Source organism: Papio anubis, chromosome 5 (genome assembly GCF_008728515.1).
Source record: "Papio anubis isolate 15944 chromosome 5, Panubis1.0, whole genome shotgun sequence".
In the NCBI taxonomy this organism is placed as follows: domain Eukaryota; kingdom Metazoa; phylum Chordata; class Mammalia; order Primates; family Cercopithecidae; genus Papio; species Papio anubis.
In genome coordinates this window covers 132,808,870-132,825,603 of record NC_044980.1, presented here as the reverse complement: position 1 = coordinate 132,825,603, position 16,734 = coordinate 132,808,870, and the positions used below count along the sequence as shown (strand labels likewise).

Sequence of the window (16,734 nt, the reverse complement as noted above, 5' to 3'; positions counted from 1 at the left end):
TTGAACTCCTGACCTCGTAATCCACCCACCTCAGCCTCCCAAAGTGCTGGAATTACAGGTGTGAGCCACTGCCCCCAGACTGACATGACTGTTTCATGTCTGGAGAACACTCTGATACAAGGCCCCCGAAGCAAAGTGAAACTGTTGTCCTATGGAGGCTTTACCAGCCAGCTTACCCTATGGGGATCAGGCTGTTTCCTAGAGAAGCCAGGGAATTACTGCACTCAGCTACTCTCAGCTCATACTTCCCACTTGTGAGCTGAATGATCTCAGAGGGTGTTTGCCTGATTCAGGTAGGATGGCAGCCACATTCAATTCTTATGAAACCTCTGTGGCATTCTGATACCATTTGGTAAACTGCACTGAGCACATGGACCTGTGGTTGAGAGAAAGGGAAAAATTTGCAGCAAGGGATGTCAATGCCATTTTCTAATATGAGCAAGGGTATGTAACAAAGAATGATGGACATTGAGAGAAGCAGGAGACAGTATCAGGACTGGCCAGAATTGAAGTATAGTCTCAGTGATGGAATCACATTCCAAGAAGCATCAAACAATCTCACAGGCCCCAATTTGACTTTCAGAGATATGGTTCAGGATTTGGAGAGTGAGGATTAAGGAATAAATAAGCACAGCTGAGGATAAGATCAAGGTACCTTACCCCTCAGGAAAGGATGCCACAGGGGTAAAGAGAAACCATTGACCCCTGAGAAATTTTTTTAAAAATGGACTGTGGAGCTTAGATTCAATGTCTCTAAAAGGAAACAATTCCTTTATATAAATGCACAAACAATGGCTGAGTACCAAACTACGTACCAAGCATTCAAGTGAGGGCAACATAAAACAACCTCTGTGCCTCCTATCATTACGACCAGCAACACACACCTGTGAAGTTGTGTGTGTTGTAGTGAAGTCAACCAGCCTTGCCCCCATCGCTGAGATGAGACCAGACCAGTCCACTCATTTGGCACAAAATATGTCAGTTTAAATACCTTCTAACATGCAACCAAATTTCAGGGAAAACAGGGGATATTTAGTGAACTCAAAAACCCCAACTACCCAAATGGATATGGGAGGCTCCAATCAGCCAACACAGGTCCGATAAGGAGAGTAGCTGTCTTCTCTCTCAATGCCTAAGCAACACCGCTTCCAGGCCCTTTTTCACTAACAGTCCTGATGATCAGCCAGGTTGAAGGGTGCAGTCTTTTAGAGACCCCATGGAGGAAGGTGCTGTCTCTACTCTCAGATCAGGACCAGTGATTCTGAAGCTATTTGGGCTGTGGCTCCCCTTGGGAGTTTTGATAAAAACTATGGATCCCCTTCTCAGAAAAATGTACATTGCACATACAGATATAATCTGTAAAATTTCAGGAGCTTTAGACCCCCAAAAGCCCCAGCTTAAGAATTCCTGCTGAAGACAAATCACTCCTTTTCTTACTCAAGAGCTGTTTCCCAGGCATTAACTGACATCTTAGATGTCCAACAGGTGAGTGAATATTCAGCATTGAACTCTAGTCATCCCATGCCACTGGCAGATGGCTGGGTCCCTGCTGTTGCCTGAAGCCAGAAGGAAGCAAAGCCCCTAGACCAAGACCACATTTTGTTTTTCAAAGGAGAACTCTCTACCCCCACCAGAAAATCTCAGACATCCATGGCCTGGAACACAGACACAAAGTGACAAGCCAAAAATAAATCTGGTGCAATATACAACTACAGTCTGTGAAGACAGCCATAGACTGGGCTCTTCTTGGGTTGGTGGGCCAAAGCTGAAATGGAGAGTCAGATGGGTCCTCCGTTAGCTAAATACAGACTAGCTGATCATTCTAGAGAGACACCTGCTTTTTTTTTTTTTTTTTTTTTTTTTTTTGAGATGGAGTCTCACTCTGTTGCCCAGGCTGCAATGCGGTAGCGTCATCTGGGCTCACTGGAATCTCCTCCTCCCAGGTTCAAGCAATTCTCCTGTCTCAGCCTCCCAAGTAGCTGGCATTACAGGCACCTGCCACCACACCCAACTAATTTTTGTATTTTTAGTAGAGACAGGGTATCACCATATTAGGCTGATCTCGAACTCCTGACCTCCACCTGCTCTTTTTCACTGCCCCTCTACCTGGCATGTAGAGGTTGCTAGAGGCTATGCCCTTATGAACTATTTAAGTTCCATATTTGTTTCCCTTTTTTCCAAAAATAATAATGATAGCAGCATCACTGATTAAACATCAGTATTGAACAGTACTCTGTGCCAAGCACTATGCTATAAGCTCTTGGCACAGATTATTTCATCTTCCCCAAAATCAAATGAAGTAAGCACTCTTGTTATCTCATTTACAAGATCAAGAAATAAGACTAGGAGAGGCTTAGTAGAGTTGCTTAAGGCCATAGAACTAGTGAGACAGCGAGCCTGAATTTGCATTTAGGCCTGATTGCAAACCAATACTTTTAACCTCCACTCTCACGCTCGTTCCCAAAAGACCAATACTCAGACAAAGGCCTAGGAAATAGTCCAGAGTGATAATCTCCAGAGTGAGAGCTCTAGTTCTTGCTTCTGCCTCCCCATCCGCTACCCACCATGTGGCAGCCTGGTTCTCAAAAGGGGCTCACTTTATGGAGAGTTGGTTGGAAATCCTCAAACTCTATCTCCTATCTCTGTCTGACTTTGCTATTTGAGTCCACACTCTATAGCCCTAAATTTATCTAGAAGCCTAAATTTATTTTAAACTCAGCTCAGCCCAGGAACCTTATTTCCCTTCAGGTTTAGAGTCAAGGAGAAAGATTCATTTCTGTTTTACCACTGGAACGTTGTTGGTGGGGGATTAGTTGTCATCACTCCCATTTTAAATATTTGGGGTGTGTGTGTGGAGTGCTGAGAAACAGAGTAGAGTAGCCCAAATTTGGTAAAGTGTCACCAGCGGTGCTGGTGCCCTATGGAGGCCAGGATTCTCTAGATACCTCCTACCCCTCAGCATTTGGAAACAGGGCACATCACGTCTCAAATAGCTAGTCTTCTCATTCTCCTCAGTTAGCGGATTCCAGGGAGAGTGAGTGCCCAGCTCACCAAGTGAAAGGCACAGAAGGATGTTGCCCATTGTATGCCCAGTGGCCAAGGGGGCCCCAAGTACATGCTGAATGGCTAGAGCCTCAACCATGTTTTGGGAGGCAGTTGGGGGCAGAGTGGGCATTAAGCTATCTGCTGAGTCCAGGGTTGCTTGTCCTTGTCCCAGAGCCTCATCTGAGTTGAAAAAGGGAGAGGAGATGCTGGGCCTACACAGAGGTGGGAGATGCAGGAAGCTAATGAGGTTGACTGCAGGCGAGAAGATCATCTCATCTTCAGGATCTCTGTTCTATACCACCTGTAGGACAGAGGAGAGATAAAGCAGTAATGACAGTACCCACCTTCAAAATGGATGAGGAAGTCAGACCCAGAGGCACAGGTGACTCCCAAAAATGATCTGGACTCACTGGAGTCCAATCAATTTGTCATCAGATAGTTGCAGAATGTCTGCTATGTGCCCGATTAATCTGGGCATTGGGGATGCCATGGTGAATCCTGCCCTCAGTGTTAGACCATCAACAGAAAAAAAAATACATGAGGAAGACCATCTGGACAGTGATAAACACTAGGAAGAAAACTGAAACAGAGTGGTAAGGGAGAGTGATTGGAAGGGACCATTTCAGTTTGGTTGTCAGGGGAAGCCTCTTTGAAGAGAGAACATGAGACCTGAGGCTTGATTATGAAAAAGGGCAAGTCATCTGAAGATCTGGGGGAAGTGCATTCAAGGAAGAAAGAAAAGCAACACCAAAGGCCCTTAGGTGGCAGTGGGCTCTGTGCATTTAAAAAACAGAAAGGCAACCACTATTACTTGAGAGAAATGAACAAGTAGGTGAGAGGAAGGAGCGAAAGCTGGAGGGTTAAGTAAGGTCAGATCATAGAGGCCTTGTAACCACAGTAGAGAGTTAGACTTTTATTCTAAGTGTAATGGGAAGCAGGGAGTGACATCCCTCAATTAGCACTTTTTTTTTTTTTTGACGGAGTCTCGCTCTGTCGCCCAGGCTGGAGTGCAGCGGCGCAATCTTGGCTCACTGCAAGCTCCACCTCCCAGGTTCACACCATTCTCCTGCCTCAGCCTCCCGAGTAGCTGGGACCACAGGAGCCTACCACCACGCCCACCTAATTTTTTTGTATTTTTAGTAAAGACGGGGTTTCACCGTTTTAGCCAGGATGGTCTCGATCTCCTGACCTTGTGATCCGCCCGCCTCTGCCTCCCAAAGTGCTGGGATTACAGGCGTGAGCCACCGCGCCTGGCCCCAATTAGCACTTTTAAGATCACTCAAGCTGCTGTGTGAATGGATTACATAGGGCGATCATGGCAGTAGGGGGACCAGTGAGAAGGCTGTTAGGTGAGAAAATCGGTGTCCACATCATTTGTCATCCAGACCAAGATACTTGTGCAGGTAAACAGGGGTGCTACAAATAATTAAGCGGGGACAACAGGCATAACCAGATGGTCTCTGGCAAAGTGGGACATATGGACACTCTGGATATGATAGACTAGGGCAGCAGTTTCCAAGGTGTTGTTCCTAGATCAATAGCATCAGCATCGCCTGATTAAAATTAAAAATGCAAATTCTCAGGCTCCTACCCCAGCCCTTTGAATCAGCAACTTGGGATGGGCCCAGTGGTATGTCTTTTAATGATCCCTTTAGGTGATGCAGGTTAAAGTTTGAGAATCACTTGAGGTAGTGACAGTGGTATAGGTGATGAGGTGTGGCCAGACACAGGACATAGTTTGAATATGAGGGGTGAAAGAAACTAGAATGTGGAAACAGCTCTTTGTTTTTTGTTTGAGTGATGTGTATATGGTGGTGCCCTTTACTGCAACGGGAAGGACTAAGATGGGGAGAGGATGGGTTTTGTGAGGGGATTAAGCTTTCGTTTCAGATGTGTAAGTGAGAGTACAGACACAGGCCTTTCTTCCCTGGGCTACCTCTCAGAACAAGGAAGCATTCTAACAGCCAGAGGACAGCCAAGCTCTGCAGCTTTAGGCACTCTTTTCAGAGTCAACCTCCTTATGAGTCTCTGAATTGAGAGAAGGGACTTTTCCCAATGAAGTTGCTCTGAGTACCACTTCAAGTCATGGCCCAAGAATGACTGTGGAGAAAAAGCGGAGCACTGCCCTCAGAGCCAAATAACTGGCTACTCGGGCGAAAACAGCTAAAGAAAGTACAAGTTGAGATGCTTTTATCTAGAAAATAAAAATCTGGGCCTTGTCTTGGGAGTTCTCTTGGAGACCAAAACTTGCCGATAACAAAGCTCTGGCTGTTGTGAACATACCCGAGCCAGGACTGTCACAGGAAGTTCAGCAGTTTTAGCAGTTGTGCTCCAACACACAGCTCCTAGCTACAGGAGGAATCACTTTTCTATTTGGTCCTGGACTCCTAACCTGGCACCCCATGCCTGAGCATTTGGTTTTTGTTTGGAGTACATGGGCTGCATTTGCAGCAAATATAGGGAGTAGCAAGCCCTTATCCCTGTGCTGTCTGGTGCAGGGAATGCACACCATCAGTGACATCCAACAGTGCACAGATGAAAAGAGAAACAAGGAGTATGTGGCCACCCCTCCTTGTAGTGGTGCTAGAGCAGGTGGAAGCCAGAGACAGATAGACAAGCTCTAAGTTCCAGAGCAAGGATTCTTAACTTGGATCTTTGGGGTTCTGTGGTGCAGCTGAGAGAGCCTCAAGCTTTCATCAGATTCTCAAGCCTAAGACTCCAAAAGAAATAAAGAACATTTGCTTTAGACAGCAATGGTGCTCACACTTTAGTGTGCTTCAGAATCACCTAGAGGGCTTGTTACAATATGGATGCTGGGGCCCAGCCCTAGAGGTTCTAAGTCAGTAGGTTTGGAGTGGGACCCAAGAATGTAAGGGGATGCTTGGCCCAGGGGCTACGCTTTGAGAACCACTGCTTTAGAGGATACCAAAAACCATGAAGAGTTCAAGTTCAAATTATGATCTTTCCTTTTCAGACAGGAGTTCCAACAGATGCCATAGTCCTTGAAACCACCCCTAAGTCCCAAGGAACTTGAGATTTTATTTTTGGAAGAAGCCCCTGGAGAATTACAGACTCTGGACCTCTCCTTGAGGTCAGGAAACATCTGGGAAACAGCATTTTATAGGGTGCAGGAAAATGCCTCCAGAAACTTTAAAGCCGAAGCAAATATGAGCTGAAAACTACATGGCTTTCTCTGGCTGATCCAATTGCTGCACCAATTGTTGGTGAACAGTGAGGTTTTGAGAATCTGGGCAGACCCAGATCCTCTCCTAGAGACTATCTCCTGATACTTGTTGTTGAACTTGTGTCTGAAGCCACATGGGCTCAGATAGGAGGTCTGCTCTAAGGAAGAAACGGTGTCTGCTGCGGGATAGAATCTGGGTATAGGAAGGAAATCAACAACTCAACTAGACAGAATTCAAGAGCCTCATTCACAGAACTCTTTGATCAGGTCATTGTGGTAAGGGCGGGAAGAGGCAGGAATAGTACTCAGGGCTGTGCTTACTTTAAGCAAGAGCAGTGGAGAGAGGCCTGGTAGGGCCATCTGCCAGCTTCCTTCAGACCTGCTCTGAGTAAGTCATTCCCCCATGAAAGGGGAGGGGGAAATGAAAATGTGGATTCATTCATGAATCAACCTCTGAAACAGGAAGTGTGGCTTTTGAGCTATGCAGAAGAATCCTCCTTTGCTCCCGGTAATATTGGCTTTGACATTCAGCTACATACATCCTTAGGGGAGGCAAAGTCAAAGTCAGGGAGACCCTACAAATTAAGGGATGAGGAGGCAACTTCATAGAGAAGGCAACATATTAGAGTGATTGAGACTGTGGCTGTGCTTTGCCATCATCCTACCTGGACTTGAATCCTGACCGTGGAGTTCTAGGCATGTCATTTAATCGTTCTGTGCCTTAGTATCCTCATATATAAATTGAGGGTAATAACAGTGCCTATTTCATAGAGTTATAGTAAGAATGAAGTAAAATAACACAGGTAAAATGCTTAGCTTGGTGCCTTGAATATTTTAAGCACTCAATGTTTAAAAAATAAAGTGTGGTGAACAAGAAGAAATTTGGGATGATGGCAATACAGACCCACCCTAAGTGACACTGCCAGAAACAGAAAGTGGAGCTATGTTACACCTACTGCTAGTCTCCACAGAAGGCTGACAGAGGTCTGAGGTGTGAGATGAGCACAGGGAGAGCCAGGATGCCTTTGATGGTGGGGTTAACTAGACAACCCTACTAGCTGTAAGGCAGTGATATCCTATTCTTTTAAGCCTTGCAACATTCAATGAGTCTGTTTTGTGACATTTTCTCACTGCCAATCTAACTGCCAAATAGCCTGATGTGAGGAAATCGAAGTGAATGAAAATCAATATTGGTAGGAAAATTGTACTGATGTCATTGGAAACACTCTGAAGATGTGCAATATTTAGGTAGAATCCCCAATTTCAGGGGAAAAACTGTGGCTCCTCCTCCTGAAGTTCTAGAAGGTGGGGGTGGGGGTGGGGTGGGGGTGCTGAAGTGAGAACAGTAGAGGTGTGTGCTGGCCCTCAGGTGACCTAGCAGGCAAACACCGAAAAAGAGAACTCTCTTTTCTCTGGTCCTGAAAGAACAGGACCTCTTCCAAAACTCAGTACCCAAGATAAAACAGTCCTGACTGCTTAGAAATAAATTGTTCCTGAGACTAGGAACAAAGAGATTTCTAAAAGCCATGCAAAATACCAAAATAAATGATATACCACATGGTTAAATGAAAGTTAACATCCATTGGAGGTGGAGGTAGGAAGAGACCACCAATTACATCTTAGAAAAGAAAGAATGACAAATAGTTCTGTTTAAGCATGCTGGGTTCCTTTCTTGAGGGGCTCCCCATGGTCCTACCAACATTGCCTTATAGTTCCGACCTGGCTGTCTGGGATGCTCCTCCTGTAGCCCTTCAGTAGGACCTCACCTCGGGTCCTCTTGCTGTCCAACTGACCACTGGGCATATTTAATCATGGTCCTATCTGGAGTCTTTAAAAGATGAAGGGCCTGACTCCTGACTTTTCACTCCCTTATACTTGCTGGGAGTAAATCATGGCTGGAATTGCCACCACCTCCTGTGCTTGAGTCCTTCTCTCGGACAGGAACCCAAAGATTTATCTGATCTCTGCAGAGAAGAGAGCAGAATCTGGTCTCTTCTTCAGGAAGTAGCCACCTGTCTTCTGTGTGCACCCCCCAAATCAGAGGCACCATAGAACTTAGGGAAACTGAAGTTTCTTAGGCATCCCACCTACCTCTCTAAAACAGTGGCACCCTCAGCTTTCAGTTTTCATAAAGCAAAGTTTCTCCATTGTTTTTATTGAAGTTGGTGGTTGTCAGATGTGGAAGCTAGTCCATCCTTCTGTTCACTCCAAAGTAGGGACCTTTTATTTACTTTTTTCTTTTTTGAGACGGAGTCTCGCTCTGCCACCCAGGCTGGAGTGCAGTGGCACAATCTTGGCTCACTGCAATGTCTAACTCCCAGGTTCAAGCAATTCTCATGCCTCAGTCTCCCAAGTAGCCGGGACTACAGGTGTGCACTACCATCCAGCTAATTTTTGTATTTTTCAGTAGAGACGGGGTTTCACCATGTTGGCCAAGCTGGTCTTGAACTCCTGACCTCCAGTGATCCACCCACCTAGGCCTCCCAAAGTGCTGATATTACAGGTGTCAGCCACCATGCCCAGCCAAGCAGGGCCTTTTTAGCAAGAAAACAACAAAACAATACTCATAATGAACTCTCTTGGGATTCCCCATGAGAAGCCTGGAACTGTAATAATGTGAACTTGAGATAGCCTACGGACGTGCATCAAGTGTTAGAATATAACTGCTGTCGTATATACTTAAGTAACATTGAGAGATTTTTCATAGTGTGATTTTTGCCAGGTTATCCTGGAGAACTACTTGCTCCAAGCATTCCTCATATCCAGCTTGAAGGTAAGTGAAAACATAAAAAAAGATAAAATAAAAGGAGAAAGCTACAAATAAAACTTCAAACTCTACTTAAAAAGGTTGAGGAAAATATATACCTGAGGCTTCTGAGGCCTTTGTTGGTTTTTAAGTTAGAGGTCAAAATGGGTGGTTCTTGTGGTCAGATAATCTACTCTTCTGGAAGGCCCCATTGAAACTATCCTGAGGGATGGCTCCTGTGTCTTGTTTTTATTGGTAGCTTCATTCACTGTCTGCCATTCCACTCACTAGAAAAACAGTTTTGAAAGAGATTTTAAACCGCAACCTCTATTTTCTAAGTGTTCAACAGCATAATACGGCAACTATTAAAAATAATTTATTAGATATTTCAAATAACTAAGAGTGGAATTAGAATGTTCCTAACACAAAGAAATGATACATACTTCAGATGATGGATACCCCAATCATCCTGATTTAATCATTACATTGTACGCTTGTTTCAAAATGTTACATGTACCCAATAAGTATGTATTAGTAGTAGGTATCCATGATAATTAAATTTTTTAAATTGTAACTGACAGGAAACAAAAAACCTTCCATGAGAATGGAGCATGATCTATGGGAAAAGGTTTTCCTTCTCTTCAACATGATGGCTAGGTTAACTGTCATACCACCAGAGAATTTTTTAAATGACCCAATATGCCAGCATAGGGAAGCCATTCACATAAAATTTTTTAAAATAAGCAAACCTATCTTAAAGTAAAATGGAAGATAGAGTTCTCTAGTATGAGAGCACTTTTAATGCTTGCAGTCGATTAATGATCATAAGTAACAGGCAAGTATACCTGCTACTGAGTCCTAAAAATGGTTTCCACCTATCAAAAAAAAAAAAAAAAATCCAAGATCGCAACCAGACCCCTTCCCCCAAAAAGCACTGAAACAAAAGACTGATCTGATTATACAGTCACATGAAAAATAAACATCTTTATTTTTTGCCTACTTTATTTCATTTTTTCAAATAAAATTTAAATCTGTACAAAGTATACTGTTACAGTATATATTTTGTAAGAATCAATGCCTAAAATAATCACAATACTTCAATAAGCAGTACAGCAGACCTCGCTAGTTTTCAGCTTTGATATTGAACAAACTCAAGCCGGCTGATGCACAACACGTTTGCTTGGTTTCCACATGGTGAATTCCCAGCACTTAGATGGGAGAACATGACAGCAAATATGGTAATATTACAGCCCGACACACTGCGTTTCTTCATGTGATAATAACTGCACATATTTAATACAGAATGCTCAAATTTACTTTTTAAATTGCATTTGCTTACTTCTTAGTTGGCAAAATTCAGCATTCTTAAATGGGGTCCCCAAACAGTGCAAATTAATGATATTCTAACTGTATATTGGCACATCTCCAATAAGGATTAACTTGTAAACTCAAAGAATATCAACAACTTAGTCCTAAATTTTAACTAATATACATCTGGTCCATTTAACCAAAGTCATTTTGGAAAGATATTAAAGAACAATTCTATTTCTGAAAGGATATTGTTTTGACCATTCTTTAGAGAAGATAAATTTTTAAATTGTCATTAAAATGTTTCACTATAAAAATTTTACAAACTTGATTAGAAATTTCAAGATTATGATTCACAGCAGACAAATACAAACTGTATATTCCAACAATACCTATTCTTAGACTTTCAAACAGAGCACAACCATGTCAGCTGTGTTAACTAAAATTCTGAACAGTGTACTAAATTTATAAGTGGTGCTGGGTCTAGCAAGTGTAAATACACAGTATATTTCAATGAAAAGAATTGTCTTCTTTATACTTTATTTGTTTTCCCATAAGGAAACATTAATGTTTACATTCTTTAATAAAGTTAATCTTACATCAGAATATAACTTAATACTGTCAGCAACAGGGACCACACACAGTAAATAAGAAGCACATTTAAAATAAGTCTGATTTCACATAGATTAACATTTGTTGGTTAATAAAATATTGACAGTATTACAATCTTACAATATTTACAGTAAGAAAAATCTAGAGTAATATATACCTTTCACAGCAGGATTCCTTTTTGTAAAATTTCTTCCAGTTTGGGATTGTGTATACACGAAAAGCTCAAAATAAAGCAACTCTGCAATATAATCTCAAAATAATGGCTACTAGGGGGAAATTCTATCACAACCATTGAAAATAATGGTGACTTCTCACGGAGTCTGTGGCATCTGAGAACCCAGTTAATTAACCAAAGTCTTGCTCACATTAGCCTCAGTTACCCAGATTAAAGCAGAACTCCGGCCTTCCCTGACTGCTGAAAACCCAACAGATTTTCTCAACATGCTATAAGGAAAGAGGAAAAATTGGTTTCAGCTCACACCTCATGGCTGGAAGCCTCCGGAAGCCTCCAGCCAGTGCACACTCCCCAACTTATGCTAAAAGAGGGCCAATTTCATCCCCAAAGCATCACAAGAGTCCACCCTCCAACCACAAGGCACTCTGACACCAAACTCACCCATTCCTCAACTCTTGTGCCCTAGGATAATGCATGAACTTAGCCCATATAATACACACCAGCATCTCAGAGACTTGGGACCAGGGCAAAGAAAGAGACTAGTGTAGTTTGCACTGAGATCAATAAGAAAAATGGGAAGTGATGCACATTTCCAATTAGAATGACAAGAAGAAGACCCACATCCCTAAACTGGAATTTGGCCAGGGCATCAGAGTTAGCACCCCCTCTCTGAGTACCACTAGCGATTAGGATGTGTGCTCTGGGCCTCCTCTAAAAGAGAGCATCTACAGTAAGTAACACAGTATGGGACATTAGTTCTGTGACGACTGCCAAGAAAGCAGATACAATTCTTGAATCTGGGGCTGTCTACGGCACCTGAGGTCAATCATCCAAGCTGTGACCTGTCCCAACCCTGCTTACTTTAAGATATCTGATGGGCACAGAGCACTCAGGGATATGGCTGCTGGCTACTTTGGACTCTAGATCTCACAGGTAATCAACAGGTATCTGGGATTGAATTAGCAAACTGTACCATAGCTCCTTAAACAGACACTGTCAAGTATGAAATCATGTCAAGCATGAATCTTCACTGTCAGGTCAGAAATTGAAGTGGGAGTCTTCCCACATCAGCCAAGGTTATTTTGTCAGAACCTTAGAGGAGTTAGACAGTTTTTCATGTTGCAAGTGATTAGTTTACTTATTTCAGTCAAGCTGGATTGGCAAACCAGACTGATTTATTTAGTTAGCTTTGTTTTTTTGATTCTTATGTGTGTGCTAACCCAAAGCTGTTGTATTTGGGCTAAATACACTGACAGAGAAAATTCAAACGACAAAAGTTTTCAGAAAACTTCTGTGGCATTTTTTCTTTTTGGAAGTAAATGCAAGATCTAAAGGTATTTCTACCCAACAAAGTCTGTTTAAGTGTTTAATGTTATTTCCTTTTTGGTCCTATACAGAATGCTATGACTTCTATATAGGTCTGAATGCTGCTCCATGTAGATTCCTTCTGTATATCTAAAAATATATACTTTTCAGTAGTTCAATACATGGTTAATCTTCCCACAGAGGAAGATTTTTGTAATCACATGTTGCAAAGTAGAAAACATCTCCTTTCTAAGAAAGGAAATATACTTTCCTATTGTACACTTTTGAATAAGCCCAAAGGCATGCACCAAAAATCATTATTAAAACTAATACATGCAATAAAATGGTGTAGAGTTAGACTTAAAGTGCTGCTTCTCAATTTTTTTAATTTGAAGAAGACATTTTGTCAGTTGTAGACTCAAAGATCTTTCCCCCACCCACCCTCCCCACCCCCTGGCATTAAGAGAGAAAAGTAAAAAGTATGCATAAATCTTTTAACTATTCTTTACATGGGGGAAAGAACAGATATATCAACTATCCTATGTATCAACTGGATTCCCAGTTTTAAATAAAACCAATATTTACTGGTAAAAATTGTCAAAGCGAATACACCCAAACAAATGTTACTAGTAAATAAATGTTCTACATAGAGAATAATTTACTTTGGTTTTATGCGCCTTCTCAAAAATAACACTAGTGTCCCAACGTCACCAAACTGATGTGTTCCAGCAAAGTTGTAAGGCAAATCTTTTTTTCCCTAGTGACATCTTGTTTCCCAACAGACAAAACTAAAATCTTTTGGTGAGGAAGGGGTTAAGATAATGGCTAACCCCTTGGCATCCTGAGCATTGTGGTTTATCAAACTCTACCCTGCTAGAAATTGTCAGGCACCCTGACCCCTGCCTTGAACCAGGAATGGCTCCCATGTCTAGAGATGCCCTGACTCCTTATAAATAGCTTTCAGAACTTTGCTTCTTTTTCTCTTCTCTCTGGATGTTATAATGTCTAACAAAGCTGGTTGCAATGTCACATTTTGCTAGTAGGGGCCACCATCTAACAATAATTCCAATATGAAAGGTTTTAAGCCAATAGTTGGTTCCTAATTTTATCAACGATTTGTACTAAAATTCTCTATAATTTACTTAGAGCAGAGATCTTTAACTTGGGTTTCAGAAGATGTGTGATGCCCCTGAGGTTGTATGCAAAAGTATTCAGGTATGTGCATTTTTTTTTTTCCTGGGTAGAGGATCCATCACACTTTCATCAGATTATCAAAGGGTTATAGGGACTTAGAGGGATACCCGTAATTCATTTTATACCAGGACTGGGAAATGGGGGCAGAAAACTAAAAATGGCCTCGAAAAAGGCCAGGGACAAATTGCTGATCTTTTCCCTTTATTCACATTGGGAAAATAAGTGCTTCAAACTGGGAAAAATCATTAATTAAGCTGGTTAAACTCCATTAAAAAACAATCAAATCACTTTCTAAATTTTTTTCATTTTTGATATGTGGTAAATTTCGTCTCCAAGAAAAGGTTCGGAGACTGAATTTTTCTCTTTTCCTAAAGGAAATTCATATATAGAATGCTGAATATCATCCACATTTAAAGATTTGACAACATAAAAGTTAGATAACTCTTAATGATGTGAATCTTTAACTTAGGATTTTGAGTAAAGGATTATCTAGAATCAAATATACACTTATTAACCTTCATTTCCCAAAATTGGTCCATATTTAGACAACTACCTGGCACAATTTCACTAGATAAACCTAAAATCTGAATAACGGAAGTTAAACTTCTATCCAAAGTAAAAACAAAGCCATAAGGTTCCACAATTGAATTGGCCACGAACATTCACACTATGTTATAGAGGACTTTCTCATTTCAAATACATCACTGAATGTTCAACAGAATTTGCAAACATAAGACCCAGAATGACTAGCAAAACATGCTAAGAGCATGTCAAAAAGTAAAACACCACCACTACCCCCCATCCGGAAACACACTCAGGCATTCCAAAAATAAACCAGATCTGAAAAGAGGCCTCTCACTTGGTTTTAAGTATGAGGTGTGTACAAAGCTATGAGAAAGGGAATATAAAATGAAATAACCAAATAACTTACAAAAAATAATTTTAGCCAAAAACACATATCTCTGTTCCATTGATAAAACTATCAATTAAAATTTTTTTTTTGCAATTCTGAACACCGTGTTGCATAATATCACCAAGACAAAAAATATGTTCACAGGTACACTTTTTGTTATTTTCTTTCTAGAGCACATCTTTGAGATCATAAGACCGCATCTGGTTAAAATAAAGTCTCTTGCCCTTGCTTCCCTTCCCCCTCAAAGTGATTCAACCCCGAATTCCAAAAAGGAATCAATATAACCACTTCAAAACCAGTTATAACACTTAGACCATGAGGAAACTATATGAACATTATGGAAAACTACATGAAAGAGGGAGCTGCCACTTGCCACCCACTTCACTTCCAGCTTTTTAAGCATGTACCCAGCTAGACTTCAGTGAAACAAACTAACACACCAAATCCAGGCCATCTCAGGCTAGAAGTTAAAACTCAAAGACATCATTTCATATACACACATATATATTTCCTATCCTAAGTTTTAACCTTGTCTGTTTAAACAGTTTAATAAAGCTCACATTTACAAAGGATTTTATTGGCAAATAAAGGCCCATATTAAAAATTTTATCAAAACAAATTTTTGTTTTATACAGCTAACACTAAGAAATATTTTCTCGGCCTTATAAAGTATATTTAATTGCATACAATTTTTGCTTTGGGTGGGATATTGAAAACATAATTCTGCAAGAAATTAGAAAAGACTAGAAACAAAAGTGAAAGTGACTAGCCTTAACTTTCAAAAAATCAAGTGCAAAGATAAATAGTGCAAATAATGAAAACTAGAAATTTTACAGGCAACTTTAGTCTTTCCTGCTTTTGCACTTTTATACATTGACAACTTTATAAACCCTAACAACTATATGCAGCATGGAAATGGGCTATCATTTATCTCCACTGACTAGACTTAAGGAAGCCTTTCAAAGACTTGTCTCACAGTCATTTAAATCACTAGTTCTTAACACAGGTTTGGGAATTCTCTTCTTTTTAAACAAATTTCTAAGGGAGGGGCTATTTAAGAAGGCTCTGCATTGACTTAATGAGTTATAGTATATAACTATTATAATTTAAAATCTGACACAATAAAATGTGAAAATTATACTAAAGTGCCAACTCTACAAAATAAGCTATAGTAAAAATAATCTTGCTATTGTTAATGAACTTGACATTCGTAAAAAAGAAAAATTACCTTCAAAGTACAAAATCAGAACCACTTTTTTGCTATTTTTAAAAGAGATTTTTATCACTAACATACAGAGATGTGAGTAAAATGAAACTTCAAAGTAATCTGTCCAAATCACCAGGAATAAATCCGTACTAAATTCGACAACAAAGAGTTAATCCAAACGTACTTGAATTATGTAACTTAAAAACAAACATTATAGTAATTCTTTATCTTAAATAATTTAAAACACTACTGGAATAATGGGAAAAGAAATCTAAACACTATCAGCTTCCCTACAAAGGACATAAGAACCTCCAAAATGTACTAACTTATTTAATTAACATTTGCCACCACTGAACTCTTGGGAAAATACAATTTTAAAGTAAGAGAGAAAATGGGGAAACAGAAACATGAGTTTGGGGGGTATGTTGTCTAATTTTAGAAATACAGTATTATTGAGGGCCTCATAAGGTCCACAAGGTTAAATGGTTGCTATGGTTGCAAATGTGAAAGAAATAAAAAAGATACCTAAAATTGTAAGTTAGTGTTTTTACCTGGTTGTCTTCTTCTAAGAAATTTGTGTGGGCCAAAGTCCCAAAGTTCTATAAAAGCAAGGAATGATATGTGTCTTTGTGGAGTAGAAAATCAAATAATTTGATCTAAGGACCATTTGAAAAGTAAAGGTAAACTACACTGTAACAAGAGCCCAAGAAAACAGATAGTATGTGTGATAAATATTTCTGATAGTTTAAAAAGAGTAACTGTGAAAAGCTTGAAATGTTCTTTTCTTTTCCTCAAAATAATAACTCCCCAGCACCCACTTGCCTTGACCAGAAAAGCTGTCATTCCACAATTGTGCTACTTAATTTGTCCCAGAAAAGCAGACATCCTATACATGAAAACAGACTTGTATAATGCATCATCACCATAACTCTAGCTATAGTAACTAACAATTTTCTCACAATCAATGAGGGATCCATTTTCTCTGGCTTTACTGAAACTTCCTTAGTGAAGATCAACTTCATTTCCTTAGCAAATAACTCTCAAT

General features: G+C 40.5%; 1 protein-coding gene across 1 annotated transcript; it reads right to left on the bottom strand.

Annotated features, from left to right (window-relative positions):
• Positions 1 to 9,939: 9,939 nt before the first annotated feature.
• IGIP (IgA inducing protein) lies at positions 9,940 to 16,242 on the bottom strand. Its single transcript, XM_003900197.5, has one exon. The coding sequence runs from the start codon at positions 10,264 to 10,266 to the stop codon at positions 10,105 to 10,107; it is 162 nt and encodes a 53-aa protein (XP_003900246.1). The 5' UTR covers positions 10,267 to 16,242; the 3' UTR covers positions 9,940 to 10,104.
• Positions 16,243 to 16,734: the final 492 nt, after the last annotated feature.